Source organism: Lolium perenne, chromosome 2 (assembly GCF_019359855.2).
Source record: "Lolium perenne isolate Kyuss_39 chromosome 2, Kyuss_2.0, whole genome shotgun sequence".
NCBI lineage: Eukaryota > Viridiplantae > Streptophyta > Magnoliopsida > Poales > Poaceae > Lolium > Lolium perenne.
Window position 1 is genome coordinate 2,524,378 of NC_067245.2, and position 24,466 is coordinate 2,548,843.

The 24,466-nt window shown below is 42.9% G+C and overlaps 1 protein-coding gene across 1 annotated transcript; it reads right to left on the reverse strand.

Annotated features, from left to right (window-relative positions):
• Window positions 1–10,789: 10,789 nt before the first annotated feature.
• LOC127330917 (probably inactive receptor-like protein kinase At2g46850) lies at window positions 10,790–13,145 on the reverse strand. Its single transcript, XM_051356986.2, has one exon. The coding sequence runs from the start codon at window positions 12,957–12,959 to the stop codon at window positions 10,917–10,919; it is 2,043 nt and encodes a 680-aa protein (XP_051212946.1). The 5' UTR covers window positions 12,960–13,145; the 3' UTR covers window positions 10,790–10,916.
• Between the last annotated feature and the right edge of the window lie 11,321 nt (window positions 13,146–24,466).

Genomic DNA, 24,466 nt, shown 5'->3' on the forward strand with positions numbered 1-24,466 from the left:
AGAGCGAGGCTCGTCCCTGCTCTGGCGTACGAGGCTCAGAACGCTCAAAATTTGAGATTAGAGCAAGTACAATAGGTTCTAGTCAGCTGGCTATAAGTACTAAAATAATATATTCGTGACTAGTTGGAGGAAAGAGAAGAGGTCAAAGAGGAGTGCAAGAGCTAGCTCTGCGCGTGTTTCTCTAAGCATTTTGTGAGAATAAAAGGTGAGCCGCGCCATATATTGACAAAGTAGCATATCTTTATAGCTCACTTTTTTTCGAAATGGGGTGATCCCCGGCCTCTGCATCAATCGATGCACACAGCCTTATTTATTTATTTATTGCAAAGTTTAAAGATTCCAAAGTTTACATCATCGACCAGAGAGAGTTGAGACAAGTATCAACCATCTACAAAGGAAAAGCAACATAGAATTATCCATTCTGATGTAGGATAACGTTGCATAGAAAACAAAAAATTTCCTACCGCGAACACGAAATCCAAGCCAAGATGCAATCTAGAAGACGGTAGCAACGAGGGGATTATCGAGTCTCACCCTTGAAGAGATTCCAAAGCCTACAAGATGAGGCTCTTGTTGCTGCGGTAGACGTTCACTTGCCGCTTGCAAAAGCGCGTAGAAGATCTTGATCACGATCGGTTCCGGCGCCACGAACGGGCAGCACCTCCGTACTCGGTCACACGTTCGGTTGTTGATGAAGACGACGTCCACCTCCCCGTTCCAGCGGGCAGCGGAAGTAGTAGCTCCTCTTGAATCCGACAGCACGACGGCGTGGTGTCGGTGGTGGTGGAGAAGTCCGGCGGAGCTTCGCTAAGCGTGCGGGACGTGATGGAGGAGAGAGGCCGCTAGGGTTTGGGGAGAGGGGGCGCCGGCCACTATAGGGGTGCGGCCACCTTGTGGTTCTTGGGTGGCCGGCCCCCTCCCCTTGGCCCCTCATTATATAGGTGGATCCCCAAGAGTTGGTCTCCAAGTCTTCGAATAAGACCCGAACCAAAAACCTTCCATATGGTGGGAAAACCTAGCCAAGCTAGGACTCCCACTAGAGGTGGGAGTTCCACCTCCCATATGGGGGGGTGGCCGGCCCCCTTAGGGGGAGTCCACTTGGGACTCCTCCCCCACTAGGGCTGGCCGGCCATGGAGGTGGAGTCCCATGTGGACTCCACCTTCCTTGGTGGTTTCTTCCGGACTTTTCTAGAACCTTCTAGAACCTTCCATAGAACCTTCCGCGTCAATTTAATTCACATAAAATGACATCCTATATATGAATCTTATTCTCCGGACCATTCCGGAACTCCTCGTGATGTCCGGGATCTCATCCGGGACTCCGAACAAATATTCGAACTCCATTCCATATTCAAGTTCTACCATTTCAACATCCAACTTTAAGTGTGTCACCCTACGGTTCGCGAACTATGCGGACATGGTTGAGTACTCACTCCGACCAATAACCAATAGCGGGATCTGGAGATCCATAATGGCTCCCACATATTCAACGATGACTTTAGTGATCGAATGAACCATTCACATACGATACCAATTCCCTTTGTCACGCGATATTTTACTTGTCCGAGGTTTGATCTTCGGTATCACTCTATACCTTGTTCAACCTCGTCTCCTGACAAGTACTCTTTACTCGTACCGTGGTATGTGGTCTCTTATGAACTCATTCATATGCTTGCAAGACATTAGACGACATTCCACCGAGAGGGCCCAGAGTATATCTATCCGTCATCGGGATGGACAAATCCCACTGTTGATCCATATGCCTCAACTCATACTTTCCGGATACTTAATCCCACCTTTATAACCACCCATTTACGCAGTGGAGTTTGATGTAATCAAAGTACCTTTCCGGTATAAGTGATTTACATGATCTCATGGTCATAAGGACTAGGTAACTATGTATCGAAAGCTTATAGCAAATAACTTAATGACGAGATCTTATGCTACGCTTAATTGGGTGTGTCCATTACATCATTCATATAATGATATAACCTTGTTATTAATAACATCCAATGTTCATGATTATGAAACTAATCATCCATTAATCAACAAGCTAGTTTAAGAGGCATACTAGGGACTTCTTGTTGTCTACATATCACACATGTACTAATGTTTCGGTTAATACAATTATAGCATGATATATAAACATTTATCATAAACATAAAGATATAGATAATAACCATTTTATTATTGCCTCTAGGGCATATCTCCTTCAGTCTCCCACTTGCACTAGAGTCAATAATCTAGTTTACATTTGTAAAGATATAACACCTTGGCCTTCTGGTGCTTTATCATGTATTGCTCACGGGAGAGGTTTTTAGTCAACAGATCTGACACGCTCAGAAACGTATGTATTTTGTAATTCATTTGCGTCTCAACGCATTACTCATTTCCAAATGAGTTGGCATTAAATATGTTTAATCTTCTGGTGGAACCTTAATTCCGCTGTCTGAAATATGTCACTAATATTGTCACACACAATATAGCTTCAAAATTCTGACTCTGTCGGAACTACACCAAGTTCTCAAAGAACCTCTTGACTTAACATCTTTTGTCATTGTCAAAACAATGATATACTCTGCCTTCTTTTGTAGAATCCGTCACAATATTTAGAACTCTTCTAAATCTAGCATAGACAACTACTAGCTCATTGTGCCACCTTTTAACCAACACTTAGTCTAATTTGAGATTTGAAATTTTATTTTCATATGTGACAAAATTAGTATCGGTGCAACACCTTACAGCGATTTGTTTTGTCATTTCTCCATATAAAACTATATATATATACTTGGTTCTTCTTAAGTACTCAAGAATATTCTTACTGTTTTTCAGTGATCATCACATGAATCATGCTCATAATACTCTTAGAGCATAGGATATCTGATTGTGTACATATTATTCGTGATCTATAATCACTCATGTGTTTTTACTCATTGAGTGTCAGATACACTCAAGTCTTGTTAAAACTTCACATGACAAGAACATCTTCTTAATATTTCTATATTGAAATATTCTATGTACTTTGACTTAAACTTATTTTGTGTTTCAATCTATCTTCATAGATCTTGACACTAAATTTGTTTCAGTCCATATCTTTTCATTGAAGTTAATTTCTCAATGAAACCTTTTTAATCAAGTATATAATTACATTATTTATAACCAACTATATGTCACCTACATAAAGTATTATAAATATGTCTTAGCGCTCCCACCTAATTTCTTGCAAATGCAAGTCTCTTTATCGTCTCTGATGAAATCAAAAACTCTTTGACTATTTCATCTGGTGAAGATTCAAACTCCGCGATACTCACTTCATCAAATTGAAGTTTGTATACATATCTAATATTCCACGGACCAGCAAAACTCTTGGTTGTATCTTGTATACACCTTTAATACATACTTCTGATAAGTAATGTATTTTGCCATCCTACTAGAATAATCCATATAGACTATAAGCATTTCTACGGAAGATCTAATCTTATCGTAGTCAACTCTTTGAACTTTGTCGTAAACAATTTTTCGACAAGTCGAGCTTCTTCAAGGATATTTCATCCAAGTCTATAGATCCATTTACTTTCAAAAAGTATTCATCTATTATGGATTTCATGGCGCATGGCCATTTTAACGGAGTCAGGGCCCATCATAACTTCTTTGTTTGTAGTTGGTTTATCATTGTTCAAAATCAATCCTTTGTCCACAAATCATTTATTTGATCACAAAGTAAACCATACCTACAAGGTTCAATATGTACTTCGATCTCCATGATTAAAACACTTTGTAGTCATGGGAGCCATGATCGTTGTGGCCGCTTCCGAAATCAATTCCGATGCTGCGCTACTCTGATCATTATGCTCAGGTTCATAAACCTTATCAAATTATATTGTCCTCCCACTCAAATACTTCACTAGAAACAATTTCTCGGAAATAAGAAACATTGACAAACACTTTTGTCTTTGTCTCGTGGGAAGAATTCCCAATCAAATCTCTGGGATAACCAACAAAGACATTCATCCGATTTTGGTTGTAAACTTATTTACTTATGCTATGCATACCAAAATTTAAGAAAAGACTATCAGGTTTCTTACCTATGCCATAACTCGTATGGTGTCATTTCAACGGATCATGATGATGCTCTATTTAGTGTAAAAGCGGTAGTCATTAAAGCATAATCCACAAAAATATAATGGCTTTATTTTATTTTATCTCATCATTAATCCAACAAAGTTTGGATACATCTCTTGGATACTTCATCATCACTATGATACTCCAAGAAACGTGAGTTGTAGAACAATTTCATAACTCTCTTAGATGTTCGCTAAAACTCGTAATTCAAATATTTCCACCATGATCCAATCATAGATATTTGACTTTTTTATTACGATGATTTCCACTTCATGCTGAAAATTATTTGAATCCATTCAAATGTTTCAAACTTCTTCCTTATCGAATATATCCACATATACTCAATTCATTATTTGAAAGTTTTCATGAAGTAGAAGAATCTCCCGCACACAACTATGCCCAGTGAACTACATACATCATCATGTATGTTTTTTTACTAAGTTAGTTGCCCGTTCAACTCTTGGCCTATGAACGGTATTTTAGTCATTCTCTTTTGAAAAGATTTGCAAGCGCCAAATGATTCAAAAATCAAATGACTCCAATAATCCATTTGCATGGAGTTTCTTCATGCGTTCCTTTCCAATATGACCTAAATGGCGGTTCCACAAATAAGTGGAATTCAAATCATTTGCCTTATGGCACTTTAGCGTCAGTATTATGTGTGTGTGTTTCACCATTAAGATTTATAATAACTTATCCATCGTATATGGAGTAATGTCATAATTTGAACAACTCATTGTTTTCATTTGACCAGAGCAAAATAACAATTATTAAGTTCTTTATTATAAATTCTAAGGGCTAGATAGAATGCTAACGACGAACATAATAACACTTTATTTTGTTCTAGTCGTGCATTCCTATCATATTCCTTGTCAGTCACTTAGGCCATTGTATTCTTGTATTGCGTTGTTTTGTATGACACTTCATACCAACCAACATAGTACTAATACCCAAGAATTTCATTGTGTGACCTAACTAGGAATACAACCATAACATGTATATCATTTATATACACCTGAGCTAGACTTTCTAGTCTTTTATTTTCTCTCTGCCAAAATATCTTTTGTAATTTCTCTTTTAGCTTTCCTCATTATTCAGAAAACACTTCATCTCCAATAACTTCTAGGTTTGTTGGTCAAATACCAATAACCTCGAGGTTCTTACTTTGAATTTGATCATCATATGACAAGTGTTCTAGATTTCACTATTAGTAACTTTGTAATACGATGAACAATTTCACTCATAATTTTATCCATCAATTCATGACGACTTTCTGAGACCATGTCTGTACATGCTAGGCTCATAAAGTTTAACCTTAGTATTCGCATGTGCAAATCTGGCTTGCACCCGTTGTATGCACACGTAGAATCTATAACACCCGATCATCACGTGATGCTTCGATACGACGAGTCTTAGCAACGGTGCATACTAAGGATAATAATTTCATGGATATGCGAATATTGTTAGTGCCCCAATAGTTGGAGGATTGAGACGCCTTGCGTCTTCAACCTTCGTACATTCCCATAAAACTTATGAGTTTATGTAGTCTCACCAAATTATATTCTATCATCTTGTAATAAGGTCTTTAGATATCACATATATCTCATACCTTGATTATTTCTGAAAAACTAAATTCTCAGCTCCTTACTGTTCAAACAGATTTGAACGGAGACAAGATAACTTTAGGTACTAATTGAAAACATAGCTCTTTGAATCAACAATGTGAGGTTTACTAAAAGTTTGCAATAGGACTTAATCAATTCTTGATTCTTAACAATACGGTACCAATCCGTAAAGTTTCTTGTCAGATTTTAACAGTATTTCTATCTCAATTACAAGACTAGCGCATAGTAGTAAACGGATACCAATACTACAAAATTAATTCAAAATACTACTCAGACTAAGTTTATGATAATTAGTTCATGTTTTAATCTAATTACTAATGAACTCTCACTTAATACAACATCCCTCATAGTTGTTAAGTGGTACACGATCCAAATTCACTACACCAAAACCGATCATCACGTGAGATGATGTAGCTTCAATGGTGAACATCAACATGTTGATCATATCATCCATATGACTCGTGTTCAACCTTTCGGTTTCCGTTGTCCCGAGGCCATGTCTGTACATGCTAGGCTCGTCAAGCAAACCCAAGTATTCCGCGTGTGCAACATGGCTTACACCCGTTGTATATGAACGTTGAGTCTATCACATCCGATCATCACGAGATGCTTCGAAACGACGAACCTTGGCAACGGTGCATACGAGGGGAGAACACTTTATTATCTTGATATTAATGTGAGGAATCATCTTATAATGCTACCGTCGCGATCTAAGCAAAATAAGATGCATAAAGGATTAACATCACATGCAGTTCATATGTGATATGATATGGCCCTTTTGTCTTTGCGCCTTTGATCTTTATCTCCAAAACACGGACATGATCTCCATCATCTTCGGGCATGATCTCCATCATCATCGGCGTAGCGTCAAGGTCCATGACGCCGTCTTCATGGTTCTTCACCTCATGTAGCAACTATTACAACTACTTTGAAATACCTCTCAACATGAAATATAAAGACAACCATAAGGCTCCTGCCGGTTGCCACAATACAATAATGATCATCTCATACATATTCATCATCACATTATGGCCATATCACATCACCAAACCCTGCAAAAACAAGTTAGACGTCTCTAATTTGGTTTGCATATTTTACGTGGTTTAGGGTTTTCGAGAGAGATCTAATCTACCTACGAACATGAACCACAACGGTGATACTAATGTTGTCAATAGAAGAGTAAATTGAATCTTCACTATAGTAGGAGAGACAGACACCCGCAAAGCCTCTTATGCAATACAAGTTGCATGTCGAACGAGGAACAAGTCTCATGAACGCGGTCATGTAAAGTTAGTCCGGGCCGCTTCATCCCACTATGCCACAAAGATGCAAAGTACTCAAACTAAAGATAACAAGAGCATCAACGCCCACAAAACCATTGTGTTCTACTCGTGCAACCATCTATGCATAGACACGGCTCTGATACCACTGTAGGATAACGTTGCATAGAAAACAAAAAATTTCCTACCGCGAACACGAAATCCAAGCGAAGATGCAATCTAGAAGACGGTAGCAACGAGGGGATTATCGAGTCTCACCCTTGAAGAGATTCCAAAGCCTACAAGATGAGGCTCTTGTTGCTGCGGTAGACGTTCACTTGCCGCTTGCAAAAGCGCGTAGAAGATCTTGATCACGATCGGTTCCGGCGCCACGAACGGGCAGCACCTCCGTACTCGGTCACACGTTCGGTTGTTGATGAAGACGACGTCCACCTCCCCGTTCCAGCGGGCAGCGGAAGTAGTAGCTCCTCTTGAATCCGACAGCACGACGGCGTGGTGTCGGTGGTGGTGGAGAAGTCCGGCGGAGCTTCGCTAAGCGTGCGGGACGTGATGGAGGAGAGAGGCCGCTAGGGTTTGGGGAGAGGGGGCGCCGGCCACTATAGGGGTGCGGCCACCTTGTGGTTCTTGGGTGGCCGGCCCCCTCCCCTTGGCCCCTCATTATATAGGTGGATCCCCAAGAGTTGGTCTCCAAGTGTTCGAATAAGACCCAAACCAAAACCCTTCCATATGGTGGGGAAACCTAGCCAAGCTAGGACTCCCACTAGAGGTGGGAGTTCCACCTCCCATATGGGGGGGTGGCCGGCCCCCTTAGGGGGAGTCCACTTGGGACTCCTCCCCCACTAGGGCTGGCCGGCCATGGAGGTGGAGTCCCATGTGGACTCCACCTTCCTTGGTGGTTTCTTCCGGACTTTTCTAGAACCTTCTAGAACCTTCCATAGAACCTTCCGCGTCAATTTAATTCACATAAAATGACATCCTATATATGAATCTTATTCTCCGGACCATTCCGGAACTCCTCGTGATGTCCGGGATCTCATCCGGGACTCCGAACAAATATTCGAACTCCATTCCATATTCAAGTTCTACCATTTCAACATCCAACTTTAAGTGTGTCACCCTACGGTTCGCGAACTATGCGGACATGGTTGAGTACTCACTCCGACCAATAACCAATAGCGGGATCTGGAGATCCATAATGGCTCCCACATATTCAACGATGACTTTAGTGATCGAATGAACCATTCACATACGATACCAATTCCCTTTGTCACGCGATATTTTACTTGTCCGAGGTTTGATCTTCGGTATCACTCTATACCTTGTTCAACCTCGTCTCCTGACAAGTACTCTTTACTCGTACCGTGGTATGTGGTCTCTTATGAACTCATTCATATGCTTGCAAGACATTAGACGACATTCCACCGAGAGGGCCCAGAGTATATCTATCCGTCATCGGGATGGACAAATCCCACTGTTGATCCATATGCCTCAACTCATACTTTCCGGATACTTAATCCCACCTTTATAACCACCCATTTACGCAGTGGAGTTTGATGTAATCAAAGTACCTTTCCGGTATAAGTGATTTACATGATCTCATGGTCATAAGGACTAGGTAACTATGTATCGAAAGCTTATAGCAAATAACTTAATGACGAGATCTTATGCTACGCTTAATTGGGTGTGTCCATTACATCATTCATATAATGATATAACCTTGTTATTAATAACATCCAATGTTCATGATTATGAAACTAATCATCCATTAATCAACAAGCTAGTTTAAGAGGCATACTAGAGACTTCTTGTTGTCTACATATCACACATGTACTAATGTTTCGGTTAATACAATTATAGCATGATATATAAACATTTATCATAAACATAAAGATATAGATAATAACCATTTTATTATTGCCTCTAGGGCATATCTCCTTCATCTGAAGCCTATTAATATGCTGCCACCCACTAGCCTGGAAATAGAAGTCCTGTGTAACTGTTAGCAGACTGTTGCACCCAGTAGCCATAATCTCCCGCTGGTCCTCCGATAGTAGGTAGGCCCATTGCTGGATCCAGTGCGTAGCTCGACAAATAACCTGCAAAGCAAAAGAGAAAAGTCCAAATTCATTCAACAGCAGGCTAAGTTTGATAACCTATAAGGAAAAAAAAAGTACTTACTACTTTTGAAACAAGTCTTGTGAATATGTACATTGAGTAATTCCGGAAGGTGTCAACTTGTGCATGATTGTCTTTGCCCTGATAAGCATTCCAAGTGCATGTACTTGTTATTTGGAGATGTTGCAACAAACTGCCATCTCCAAGAAATTTATCGCTCTGCACGTATATCAGTACAGAGTCACTTGAGGATTCCTATGGACGTTATTGGGAATCACATATTTCAATCATGTTAAAATTGCATCTCAAGAAGTCATCCCGGATTCATAGTGCAGTTCTATAGTTGCATCAAGGCATTGCTGGTTCTATTAACCACGCAAGCATTGGCGTCACCACATCAAATGGGCTCTTATACATATACGTATGGTTCAGGAAAAATGAGGAATCATAACTATTTATCTTTTTGCCAACACAGTTTGCCCTTTTTATTCTAAGCATCCGGATAGAAAAAAATTTGAACACACTATGTTGAACATAGGAAAATACAAATGCGGCGAGTGTTTGTTTTCTGTTCGAAAAGGAGGGTAACCCCGGTCCCAGGCTCTGCAGTCTGCACCAAATAGGAGGGTAAGCTTTTGTTCTTGAAATGAAAGGATATACTCCCTCCGTCCCCCGAAGGTTGTATGAGAATTGTCAAAATTTGGATGTATCTAGATGCTATTTAGTATCTAGATACATCTAAATTTTGATAAATCTCAGATAACCTTCGTGGGACGGAGGGAGTATTACAAATGGGAAAATTAACTTTATGACATTTTACCTTGGTTCCCATGGATAAGGCTTATAAATTTAGTGAATAGTCAAAGCTTACTAAGTGTGTCTAAATATAAAGAAGAAAATATAAATATCTACAACATAAAAACATGTACTCTCTCTATGCCGAAATATGGTTCATATATGTTTTTTCAAAGTCAAACTATGTGAACTTTGATCAATTTTACATAATAAAATATCAACATCTAGAATATATCTAATCAACACCAGTAGATCTATCATAAAGTATATTTTAACATGGTATAAATTCGGTGTTATAGATATACATATTTTCTCAATAAACTTGGTCAAAGTTAGTGCAATTTGACTTTCACAATGTATACTATATTATGACAAGGAGGAGTATATTATGAATATATTTCATGGTGAATCTACTAATATTAATTTGGTATCGTAAAATTTTCGTATTTATATACTCCCTCTGTCCATGAATACAATGCCACATCGTTTGTCGTGTCAAACTTTGACTAATGATTTAGTCAACTGAATATAAGTTATCTATCATAAAAAAATATACCACTGGAAAGTTCATCGAAATATGCATCCGAATGATATAGTTTAGAATGACATGTACTACCACTGGAATGTTTATCGAAATATTTTATGGAGTAACACATATTTGTTTGATCCAATTATCAGTCAAAGTTTGTCTCCGAAAACAAAGTGGTGTTGTATATAAGAATTGAGGGAGTATATAACATTGATCAAACTTAGAGAGCCTTGATTTTTGACTAAAAAAAAAGATTGTCGAGTGAGTTTCCATGTGTTCCTTTTTTCTGTTCCTACGATTTCAGTTTTTCTGAAAATTAGTCGAAGAGCCCAAATTATTTTCGGTGAAGTATTCCTGGGGAAATTCTTGTGAAAACAGAGTTTCCCAGCCATGCTCTGCTCTGACAAGGAACATTTGCAAGCACGTCGATCATCGATCGTCGCCTACCATTCATGGGAGGTGGCGGTGTAGTGTGTCCGGCGACATGGAGATCATCTGCAGCAGGCTGGAGCTGGAGAAGGTCTCCTCCAGGGAGATCTCGATCTTGCTACTGCTCCCCATGTCGTCGCCCCTGACGACCTGCACCAGCTCCCGCGCCGCCGCCACCATCCCCGTCCCGTTCTCCGCGCTGAGCAGGCACCGCACCGCCAGCTCCAGCACCTTCCGAACCTCCTCGGCCGTCGCCGGCAGCTGGTTCCTCCCCGACGACGAGGACGAGGCGAGAAGGAGCGTGGGGTCGATCACCTCGTGGAGCCTGCCTTCCCGGACCTTGGGCGCCACCGAGTCGAACGGGTCATGGTGCCGCAGCCCGGTCAGCAGCTCGATCAGCAGCAGCCCGAAGCTGCGCACCACGTCCTGCTCCCGCGCTGCCGCGTCGGTGCCGTAGTAGTAATAGTAGTTGGTCGTGGCCGCCGTGGAGGAGACGATCTTGTGGCCCGCGATCTTGGCGGCGAGGTCGGCGTCGAGGAACACGTCGCTGGGTCGCAGGTCGTGGAGGAACGTCGGCGCCCCGTCCAGCGCCTGCAGGTAGGCCAGCGCGCTGGCGAGCTCGATCGCGATGTTGACGCGATGGTGCCAGCCGAGGGCGGCGCGGCCGCCGGCGACCGTCCGGCGAAGGTGGTCCTCCAGCGTGCCGCCCGCGGAGTGCTCGTGCACCAGCAGCAGCGCGCGGGTGGCGGGGTCTAGTAGGCAAAAGCCGACGACGCGGGCGATGTTCCGGTGGGAGACCTCCGGCAGGATCGAGACCGCGTCGAGAGCCAACCTCAGCTTGTCCTGCGTCTCGTACCCGATCCTCTGCACCGCCACCACGGTGCCGTCGTCAAGCACTCCGGCGTGCACCGTGCTGCAAAGTGCCTGAGCTCCAGCCACGTCGACGGCCTTGTCGCGGCCATCGTCGAACCGTCTCTTCGCCGCGTCCAGCTCTTCGCAAGTGAACTGCTTCGCGTTGCACACGCTGCCGAGGATCTTGGGGATGCACGCCGGGTCCAGGTCCCACCGTCTCGTCCCGTCGCCGGAGGAAGACGACGGCTGTCTAAGAAACAGCCAGAACGAGGCCGCTGCGGCGAGGAAGAACACCGACGCGAAGAACCCGGCGAGCGCCACGGCCTTCTTTGAGCAGAACCTCCCCTGGCAACACTCCGCGCCCGTGCCGTCTCCATTGCTGCAGGGGAGCCGCTTGGAGCAGCCGGTGCCACCCGCAAAGCCGTCGCCGACGAGCCCGGCGGGGCACGCGCACCGCACGCCCCCACGTACCGCCGTGGCGTTGACAAGCACGGCGCCGTCGGCGCACGCCGCGAGGGCGCTGCCCCGCGGCACGGCCCACTCCACCTCGATACCTCTGGTCACGCCTCCCGCCGACGACGAGGACGAGGACGAGGGATTCTTGACCCAGCTGGAGAATCCTCGGCAGCCGAAGCCGGCGAACACGGCGAGCCCGTCCCCGGGCTTCCACACACTTCCGTCAGAGAGCGGGTAGCAACACCCGGCGGCCGCGGGCGTCGAATTCTTTCCGGCAGCGCATGCCGCTGCCACGTCGTCGCAGCCGGCGCGGCAGAGCGAGGAGTCCTCGCAGGCGTAGAGACGGAGGACGTTGCTTGGCGAGACGGCGAGGAAGGGCGCGGCTGCATCAAGAGCGGCCGCCGGGGATGACGCGCGGGAGAACGCAGCGTAGGCCGGATCACAGGGCGCGGCGGTGGGGGCGGCGTAGTCGAGCAGGAGCGACGTGCCCCCCCGGAGGAAGTCGAGGACACGGAAGGTGGCGCCGAGCGGGAAGGTGAGGGTGGCGTTAACGCAGGAGAGGCGGAAGAGAGACGACGAGTTAGCATCTGCGGCGGCTGAGCAGGAGGATGCGGAGGAGTTGAGGTGGAACGGGAATGGGAGGACAAGGTCGCCGCAGCGTTCGGTCCCGCCGCCACAGCTGCTGCTTGGCTCGGCACCGGAGACGATGACGAGCAAGAAGAATAAGTGGTGGAGCAGCGGCGGAGGGGGAGACATGGGTGGCACTGGCAAGGCAGAGAGCGGCGGTGGACATGGCCGGCCGGCAAATCAGCTGGTTGCTACAAGTAGTAGTGACCTCGATGACGGACGAGATCGGAGTTGAGCTCGATGGTACGAACACGTTGGTTGGCGCGCGAAGTTGGGCAGTTTAGTGAGGCAATTGCGTTGTTCTTCGTGTGCCATTTGCATGGTTCTTCGTTTCTTTTGATTATCAGCTCACGTGCGGGTAGATTATGTGTCCCCTAGCTAGTCCACCATCGATGCATACACTCACTTGGAAAAAGAGAAACTCAAGTGGAAATAGAAACCGAAGGGAAGCTCTATGTATTTTTTTTTTTTTTGTCAATATGTCGGTGGAAACGGGAAATGGAAACTAAAGAGGCAATTATATGACGCGGAGAAAAAGAGAAACAAGTCACATCTAGTAAAGGGAAGCAAAAAAAATGCGCTAAATGGAACAAAAATCTCGAAGATCAGATTTCAAATTCTTTATATTTTGAGCTACACGAAAATGGCAAAAGTTTATATCTGAGTAGTCATTTTCAAATCACCAACACATATCACATTTTGTCATTCTTGTCTAGCACAAAATAAAAAGAATTTCAATTTAAGATTTTGCATGGATGTGAGATGTATAATTGAAAATCTCTAAAATTATTTTTCAGATTTTTAATAAATTCAAAATTTTCATTTTCATTTTATTAAAATGGCGAGAGCACCAGAGCTCAGGAGGCAAAACCATTTTCCGAGTGAGAAGTTAACACATCAGCACTACACGTCAAAAAAAAAAGGGGGGGGGGGGGCAGCTGAAACAGAAATTTAATGAACCAGTCGAAAATCACTATTACTTCCTCCTTCCGATCTCATAGGTCAAGTATCTCTAGATCATCAATTTGACCTTTTAATATAAGCTACATATTACAAAAATAAATATTATTAGAAACTTCAGATGTCATATTTTTTAATGGTACAACATTTATGTTGTAAAATTCATATTATTTAGATCAAGTTGACCACCTAGATATACATGAACGACCTATAAACCCGGATAGATAGAGCAGCACATATTTAGAAAGGTTAATTAAGAGTATTCCCCAGCCGATCACTTGGGCTATCTACGAGTAGTTGTTGGGTGTTGGCATAAGCATACCAAGCCGTTCGATTAGAGACCGAGTCCCGCGTCCATCTCGAATGTTTGATTAGAGATCGATTAGCGGACGTCTCCCCTCACCGCCAACGGAGGTGTCGCCGGGCAAAGTGCGCGCAGCATGGCGGCGGGGGGGGGGGGGGGGGGGGTTCAGTTGGTCGCGACCCTGGGGGTGGGGGCGGCGCTCCTGATCTCTTTTGTGGTGGTGGTGGTGCGCGGCGTCGGTGGCCGAAAGGTGAGGCAGCGGCGGTGGTGGCGTGGCCAGATCTTGGCCCTTGGGGCCTGGAGGCGGTGGTGGTGGCGTGGCCGGATCTTGGCCCTTGGGGCCTGGAGGCGGCCGTGTCTGCTGCGCCTTCTCCTCCGCGCGACGGGCTGCTCCGCCCGCATCACATGGGAGCCGGGGCGGCGGCCCCGGGCATGGAGGCGGTGACCTCCTCTCCGGAGGTGGATGGCCTCGGTGGGATCTCGGGTGGGGGATCTTGGGATCCCACACAGATCTCCGGTGGTGAAGATCCAGTCGACGACGAGCTTAGGGTGACGGAGCAGCCGGTGAAAACCGCGCTTCGCTCTCCATCTTGGCGGACGATGGCGGCGTCGCTTGGCATCATTACCTTGTCGAAGACATCGTCTTTGCTTGTCTCGTCACTACACTCGACGAGTTGGAGATGTGCGGTTGCCGGTGAAAATCGTGCTCCGACCCTGGTCATGGCGGGCGATGGCGACGTTACGCGTCGTTACCTTCTTGAAGGCATCGCCGTCGCAACCTGCATCTACCCACTCGTGCAGCTCCGGGGGAAACCCTAGATCTGGGTCTCCCGAATCGGACGATGGCGGCTCTACCTGCGTCGTTCTACCTCTTGGGGCATCGTTTTTGGAGCAGCTGCTGGATGTTGGCGGATGTTGGTGGAGTGGTATTCGTCTACCACATTGATGGCGCTGAGTCTCGGTGGCATTGTGCTGCATGGTATCGACGTCGGATGCGGGATGATGTATGCGTGCAGAATGGTGGAGCCGTCTGGCGTCATGGTGGCTGATACGTCTCCAACGTATCTATAATTTCTTATGTTCCATGCTACTTTTATGACAATACCTACATGTTTTATTCACACTTTATAATGTTTTTATGCATTTTCTGGGACTAATCTATTAACAAGATGCCACAGTGTCAGTTCCTGTTTTCTGCTGTTTTTGATTTCAGAAAAGTTGGTTTACAAATATTCTCGGAATTGGACGAAACAAAAGCCCACGGCCCTATTTTCCACGGAGTGATCCAGAAGACCGAAGAAGAGTCGAGGAAGGCCAGCAGGGGGCCCACTGCCGCGCCAAGGTGTGGGGAGGGAGCCCCCTGGCTCCCCCGACGCTGTCCCTTCGCCTATTTATTCCTTCGTCTCCGAAAACCCCAGTACCGAGAGCCAAAATACCAGAACAGTTCCAGAGACGCCGCCGCCGCCAATCCCATCTCGGGGGATTCAGGAGATCGCCTCCGGCACCCTGCCGGATATGGGAATCATCTCCCGGAGGACTCTTCATCACCATGATCGCCTCCGGATTGATGTGTGAGTAGTTCACCCCTAGACTATGGGTCCATAGCAGTAGCTAGATGGTTGTCTTCTCCTCATTGTGCTATCATGTTAGATCTTGTGAGCTGCCTATCATGATCAAGATCATCTATTTGTAATGCTACATGTTGTGTTTGTTAGGATCCGATGAATATGGAATACTATGTCAAGTTGATTATCAATCTATCATATATGTGTTGTTTATGATCTTGCATGCTCTCCGTTGCTAGTAGAGGCTCTGGCCAAGTTGATACTTGTAACTCCAAGAGGGAGTATTTTGCTCGATAGTGGGTTCATGCCTCCATTGAATCTGGGACAGTGACAGAAAGTTCTAAGGTTGTGGATGTGTTGTTGCCACTAGGGATAAAACATCAATGCTTTGTCTAAGGATATTTGTATTGTTTACATTACGCACAGTACTTAATGCAATTGTATGTTTCTTGCAACTTAATACTGGAAGGGGTGCAGATGCTAACCCGAAGGTGGACTTTTTAGGCATAGATGCATGCTGGATGGCGGTCTATGTTCTTTGTCGTAATGCCCTAAGTAAATCTCATAGTAGTCATCATGATATGTATGTGCATTGTTATGCCCTCTCTATTTGCCAATTTCCCAACTGTAATTTGTTTACCCAACATGTTATTTATCTTATTGGAGAGACACCACTAGTGAACTGTGGACCCCGGTCCATTCTTTTACATCTGAAATACAACCTACTACAATCATTGTTCTCTTTTATTTTCTGCAAGCAAACATCATTTTCCACACCATACGTTTAATCCTTTGTTTTCAGCAAGCCGGTGAGATTGACAACCTCACTGTTAAGTTGGGGCAAAGTAGTTTGATTGTGTTGTGCAGGTTCCACGTTGGCACCGGAATCCCTGGTGTTGCGCCGCACTACACTCCTTCACCAATAACCTTCACGTGATCTTCATCTCCTACTGGTTCGATAACCTTGGTTTCTTACTGAGGGAAAACTCGCTGTTGTACTCATCATACCTTCCTCTTGGGGTTCCCAATGGATGTGTGCGTTACCGTCACAAGCAGTGGCATCGATGGTAGGTCTTTCAAGGTTAATGTGATGATCTCTCTTGAATATGGGGTCGAGGAAGACAGCGGTAGCAACTTCTGTGGCGTGTGCGTGCGCTGAGAGTCTGCTTGACTGGATGTGCTTCTCACCTGCTATTGGGCGGCTTAGGAAGGCATTTGATTTTTTGGATGATGTGAGTTGGTGTATTGTCACCCCCTTCATCCCACTCAAGATTTAGCGAGGTGGCTTCGAGATTGATCTTTTGTATTGCTTTTGTAAGGTGTTGTGAATAATCTAATAAAAAAAACCGTGTGTATCCCTTGGATGCAGAAGCTGGAGTGATATTTTCCCGTTTCAAAAAAAAAAACTGAAACCCTACAAACCCCTAAAGTTATGCAAAGCTCAAATATGAGAATTATTGTCTTGTGTGCATTGTACAAGAAAATTGAGAGAGGCGGCTATTTGCACCTAATGTTTATGGATACCTTATGTGTTATATTGTTATATGCTACTACTAAGTAGACGTGTCCCCTAAGCTTCAACTTCGTGACTACTGTGAAGTATTGGACACCGAGTTTTGGGTCATAGGTTTATATGCATCTATTATGAAAAATCAAATTTTAAATGCATCCTGAAATGTCAAAAAAATTGAAAAAATCCGGTGTATACTTCTGAACATTCTATGGTTGCACACAAAGTTTTACAGAAAAAACATTTTGGGTTTCATGTTCAAAATTTAAAAATAATCTCTCGTGAATAGCTATTTTGGGCACCAAATTTTTGTTTTTTCCACAGTAAAAAACATATTTTTTTCATGAAACTTAGTGAGCAAAACAAATGTCTAGAGTTACACATGGATATAATTTTTTGGAGTTTTTACACATTTTGAAATAGTTTTGTGCGGTGAACGAAAAATAGATATCCCAAAGTATTGAGTTTGTATCCACTATATATTTTTCACTGCTCACGCAATTTGTAGTAACTAGGAAGTTTGCGGCGCGGCGCACGCCGCGCACGCGTTGTTTACAGTACGGCGTTCTTTTTTAAAAACAATATTTTTAGGTTTGAAAATGCGGGATTACTTTTCAAAAATAGCTGAAGAAACATATAAAACTCGATTGTGCCCTTGGTATGAAGATCCTCGTTGGTTACAATTTTGTAGAAATAATAAATATCTGGGTTATTAAAGTACCGCGGAAGTGCCTATGAAATAGACGACGGATGGTGGAATGCTTTTGTTTCTAGATCGCTGATTAAAATATTGTAGAAATAAAACAATATCTAGGTTGCTGAAATACCGCGGAAGTGTCGATGTAATAAGCGGCAGATGGTGGAAAGAGGCAACGGGTGATGGAGTAAATCTATCTTCTAAAGTTATTATAAAAGAAGGTTATCCTAGGTGAAAATGTGACGGATGGTGGAGTAAGTATATTTTTTCGATGTTATCACAGAAGAACACAATATTATTTTCCCCGAGTAAAAGAGGGGGCGGATGTTGGATTTTTCTTTTTTACTCACCATTGAAGAATTATTCACTACTAAAAAATATTGGTGGGTAATTATTATCCAGAACCACGGTTGAGGTTGAAGGTTCGTGTAAAAATTGCTACCCTTGAGCGTCGTTGCAAAATGAGCTACGGAGAAATATGCAATATTAAATAATTAATAGTAGGTAGTTAACGACGTGTTTCATAGTTGACATGGGCAATGTTCAAGATATCTACTGAGAAATTGCTTTCTACAAAAATAATATAGGGAATTGCCGCCTCACAAAAAAATATTGCTGAAACTAAACTTGGGGTTGAAATTACTATGTCGTTGAACCGTTGAGAAATTATCGTCGTTGGAATATGCACCCTGAAATAATAAAATACCAAAAATCCCAAAAGAGAAAAACTAAATAAAAAAAACATATTGTAGCATATGCCACATGGCGCAGGCTGATTGAAACGGAAAGTTGTGCCGGAAAATGACCATCGAGTAAATAAAAGGAGTTGGGAAAATACAACCGAAGAAGTAGGCTAACTAACGTCAAAATGTTGCGGCCTAAAATATGTATCAAATCGAGTTGCATCAAATATTAAGGCCGGAAAGTTGTGCCAAGGAGTTAAAAAATATACGGTCTACGAAATATGGCTATAAAGGCATGTCAACAAAAATACCAATAAGTAGTATTAAAAGAAGAGACATAAAAATATTGTTGTAGATGTAGATAAATTTTTTGTTTGAGAGGTAGACATACATCCAAAAAATTAAAGATAAAAAGTTGTTGCATGTAAAATTATATAATCCAAAAGTCTTTAAAAAGAAAAAAAAGGAAACAAAAGCACATTGTAGTAGTCTATGTGGCGGAGATTGATTGGATTAAAATAGATGTCTACAATGCATCAACGTGGAGCACTATGGTGCAAGCTAAGAAAAATGAAAAATAAACACATTGTAGCATAGGCTACATGTCATAGGGCTGATTGGAACGGAAAGTTGTGCCAAAAAATAACCATCGAGTAATTAAAAGGAGTTGAGAAAATAGAATTGTAGACGTAGGCTAGCTACCATTGAAAATTTACGACCGGAAATATATACCGAATCGAGTTGCATCAAAGATTAAGGTTGGAAAGTTGCGCCAGAAGATTACCGTCCAGTAATTTTTTTTATAGGAGCTAAAAGAATATAAGGTCTGGAAATTATGCCCATGTTAAAAGAAGAGATATAAAATACACCGTTTTAGACATATGTAACCTTTTTGTTTGAGAGGTAGATGTAGTTAGGTACAAACGGGAAGATTATTGATAAAAAGTTTTTGCGTCTAAAATTAGAATCGTAGTGTGTCAAAGAAGGAAGAAAAAAAAAGAAAAAAAACAAATTATAGTATAGTCTACGTGGCAGATTTTGGTTGGAAGAAAATGGACATGAACAGTGCATGCACATGGAGCAATGTGGTGAAAGCAAACCCCTTTAGGTGGGATTCACATGGAAAGAAAAAAGGAAGGCAAAATCGAATTCACAAGTACCGTGAGCCATGTACAGTGCAGAACAATGACGTGCCCATGGCTGATTGGAGCAAAAGGGGCCATGAACAGTAGCCAAATCAATCTCCTTAACGCAAATGGGGTCAGCTTTTATATAGGTTATAATATGCTTGTGCTTTCGGGGTAATCCTCATCTTGCTGTTGTTGTATTTGGCTTAAATATTTTTATGTGTAAACAAAAAAACTTGCAGGTTGGTGTTGTAAACTATGGTTGTACTAAGGGCATCCACAATGTATAGATAGCCAAATCTGACACAAACTAGAATATGGCTACGGAGTGCAATATGGCAATACCTTCACAGTGTGGCTGGTTCCAAATTGTTTGTACCGTAGGTCCTGATACTGACATAACTAGTATAAAATAGCTTTTTTCCTCTCAGCAACTCTCTCTCCTCACCCATCTCTTTCTTCCCCACCGTGGTGAAACTCTATTCTTTATTCCATCAACAGATTTGGCATCGGAGCAGCTAGTTGCTCCGGTTCCCTCTTTTCTCTGATTTGGAACTACCTCCACAATGTAGGGAACTAGTTCCAAAAGGTAAAAAGCAAATTTGGAACCACTTTTGGCTACACATTGTGGGTGCTCTAAGTTCTCTTGGATGAGTTTCTACCTCGTGTTGATCTGGGAATAACTAGTGTTAAGGGTAGGGTGCTGGCCGGGAACTATACTTGCTTTTGTGTTGTTTCATCAATATTTGACTAATTGTTTAGACCATGCTTGTTGGGCTGCCTATATAGAGAATAAGATTGTTCCACTTGTAGTATCATAAGCTAATTAATAAGTATGTTTTCTTTAATTAAATTGTAGGTATGTATATCAACCATGTAATGACATTCTTGCGTAATAGAAACAGATGTAAGTCTCTTTCTCCTTGCAGTTTGTGCTTGTGGTTTGCATGTGCAATTGTCCTTATATATGGGAGCCGCGTCCCTACTACGCTTAAGCTCTTCCAGGTTTTCCTATGATGCATTAATTTTCATCTTGCATAGCTGGCAAATTTTGGTAATTAGTTTCAGTCATCAAATGGAAACATATACACACTTGTTCTTTAGTAATATTAGTATTAGTAAATTGTGGGCCTCGAAAACTACCCATTAGTTAAATACATCTGGAGGTATCTTTGTATTCCAAAGACTAGCTACACATTCCACCCTATATAAACATGTTTATGCCCTAAAGAATACAACTGCATCAAGAAGAAGCTCCAACATATGCATATTTTCGATGCAAAGGCTCGGGAAGTCGGGATTCAACCTACTTTTTTTTTAGAAATGAAGAGTATATAAAAAAATGTTAAGCTAGAGGCAGCCAGTGCGAATCATGCAAGGTGAGTTATCACTACACTCAGTGCTGCAAAGTAGTAGACACTTATATTTAGACTCGCTAGGCACTAGAAGGAGTGTATTCTTTTTCATATACAGATCTGCATTTTCTTTCATATTTAAAATACCATACTGATCGTTCCATTTTACTAATGTCGTCCATTCCAAACCCAAACAAAATCAATGGGGCTGTTATGGATAATCATGAATTTGGTAGGAAGTTTCTTTTGCTTTGCTAATTTACGATACTATTATTTTTTTTGTAGTGAAGACAGAAATTCTGATAGACATGTAAGGACTGGCTTTAACTACACAGGCGCATGATAATGGCCCCGATGAGCTCTCTTTTTTAGGTTTAGTTTGCTTCGTATAAGCTGACAATACTAATTGTAGCATTGTTAGTAAGAAGATAGTACATATCTTTGTAATCCTAATCATATTAATTAACTTCAGCATTCGGACAATCATGTCCCCACTGTTATCTAGTCTAGTTCCCCAACAACAAAAAATTATGTCAAGTGGTGAGTAGTGTTGTGAAGTGTACAAGTAGATTGCCTAGCTCTTTCCATCCGGACTTTTGGTTCAAGTGGCTAGTGCATGAAGCTTAACATGGTATCAGAGCCCCAGGTCTCGAGTTCAAATCCTGTCTTTCACATGGTTTTCGCAATTAAGCCTAAAAATTGATGTTGCCCCCTCTTGGTTTTCGCAATTAAGCCTAAAAATTGTTGTTGCCTCCCTCTTTAGCCACCGCTGATGTCATGTTTCGGTGTGCTCTTCTTCTTTCACGTGTTGACTCTCTTCTCCCGTCACACGCGAGTGGGGGTGTTGTGAAGTGTACAAGTAGATTGCCTAGCCCTTTCCATCAGTTCGGACTTTCGGTTCAAGTGGCTAGTGCATGAAGCTTAACAAGTAGTTTGGCTAATTGAAACTATACCTGACCATGGGCAGCCCGGTCCGGCCCGAAATTCCTGGGCCAAGCCTGACCCGACCATGCCTCCAGGCCGAGTCTGGGCCTTGATTTTGTGCGATTTAGTGAAGCGGCCCGGCCAGAGGCCCGACGGGCTTTCTATGTGATAGGCTGGGCATGGGCCTATTTTTCAGCCCGACGGTCAGGCCGGGCCGAGCATGGGTCAAGATTTTCCACGTCGGGCTTTGGTCGGCCTATCCCGAGGCCCGGCCCGGCCCTAGAAATGATCAGGTATAGTTGAAACAAATAATATTTTTAACTTAACCATTGATAACAAGGATGCTTACTACCTATACAATTAATTTTTCCAATGGTGTGCTTCTCTTGATGCCATAGGTCTTGGCTTCACCACTTCTGTTACTTCCATATTTTTTCTTGGAGTGTTGGTGTCATCTGTGGTTGGAGCATTTGTCCTTGGCTTTGGTTACAAAGATCAAATCGGCTGATTCATTAATTGTTCGCAGAGTTACGAAAGATATAGATACTTCATATTTAATTGATGTCATTGTAATTCATTGATCATTGTGATGTCATTGTAAATTAGTTTTTAGATAATTCCCAGTAATATAAATTACTATCCAATGCTTTCATTTTTTTAAACTGAAAACTTAGTTGACTGCATCATCTACATTTGAGGAACTATTAGTAATTGGGGCGATACAGAACCTCCCTAGAGAGGCTTATTTCCCTGCAACAATGTCATAAAATCAACTTGGGGAGAGGTGGGAAGAAACCAAACATTAGAGTTCCACGTCTAAGATTTTGTATCTTCTGATTAAAACCTAATAGGATTCAAAGTTAGAACCAGAATAGTTAACCAAACCAATGGTTCAAAAGTTCACAATCACTAGTACAAAAACCATTGTCTCTGACGAGTTCTCTCTTTCTAAACACGCTTAAAAAATATAAGTAAACACAATCAAATCCCTAAAGTCCATACTAGTTGTGCAATGCAATAGACCTTATATTCTTGACTTTTTCTCAACATACTATACACCTTATATCTAGAAATGGAGGAAGTACGCCACAAAGATCTACATTTTTTGTTGTTGTTACATATGTTTTGTTTTACTAAATAAAATCCTATGTTGGAACCATATGAATCGTCCTCTTTTTCACATTTTTTCAATTTCTTCAAACTATATTTTTTGAAGCTGGAGCCAATAAGCCTATCTAGAGTGAATGAGCTTGTTACTGAAACAAGACATAGCAATCCTCCCTATTTTATCATCTTTGTCCGAGTCTTATTGATGTTGTACTGGAGAATGGTGGGAAATGAGTCAAGTCGTTTCCGTATCAACCCTAACCAAGGAAAAGCCATAATCTAAGAATCTACCATGCATGCAAGTTAGCCTAGTTGTTTCCCTACATGTTTTACATTGATTTGTGAGAATTTGTATTGATTTCCCTACATATTTTACATTGATTTATGAGAGTTTCCCTACATGTTTTACATTGATTTATGAGAATTTGTAACAAAATCCCTTTTATTGGTTTTTAATGTTGCAGAACAAAATACTGCGTATTTTTTTTAGTTTTAGAGACCTTACAGGCATGAAATGGACCCAACATTTTGCCACGACAGCTTTTCAGAAAATACAAGAATGTGAAGACAGAAGATGAAGTTGGAGGTGTTTGGCCGCCGGAAGAGGCCCATGGCGCGGCGGATAGATTGGACCACAGCAGCAAGCAAGGCAGCCTGGTCTTCTCTTGAGTCCATTGATTCTACCCCGTAAGCCGAGGCCAAATCAGCTTAGTAATCCTAGCCTGCGGATCAGTCGTCCAGTTAGTCGATGTGCAAGAAAGTCAGTCGTCGATCTCGCCGGAGAAAGTACACGGCAAGTCGACGCAACATATATACCAGTTGGGGCCTGCGCCAACAACCTTTACGTACGCTTGAATCATTCTCGCGTCATTCCAGGCTTCTGCAAATTTACCAGCTCTATACATATAGACTTAGCCAACGCGCGCGATCGAGGATGCAAAGCTGACCCGGTGAGCAACGCGCCAAACTGCACCCGATCGACGACCTCGTAGTCCTAGACATTGGTCGATATATAGATATACGTACCTAGCTGAGGTGAAGCTCCTTTACGTACCGTTGCGCTTGTGTAATCGGCACACTACCATCTCGATCAATTTCATGTCGTCTATGCTCTAGCTCCGTGCATGCATTGCATACAATAAGTCAAGTTGCGCGCGCGTGGGTTCAGAAAGTCCAGTATATATAGTCGACTGAACCGTACATAGCTCGTACTCCCGTGCGAACTCGATCGATCATGCTCGCCATGTTTACCATCACAAACGTGTCGCATTTCGTCCTAGCAGCAGCCATCGCCATGGCCTGCGTCGTGCTGCTGCTGTCGTCTTCCTCCTGCCCGTCCGGCATCAAGCTCGCCTTGCGCAACAATGAAACACAAGCAGATCCCAGCATGAGGGTACGTCCATC

Bases quoted from the DNA above. Each gene is read 5' to 3' on its own strand.
- LOC127330917 (XM_051356986.2), bottom strand. From the start codon at position 12,959: ATGTCTCCCCCTCCGCCGCTGCTCCACCACTTATTCTTCTTGCTCGTC.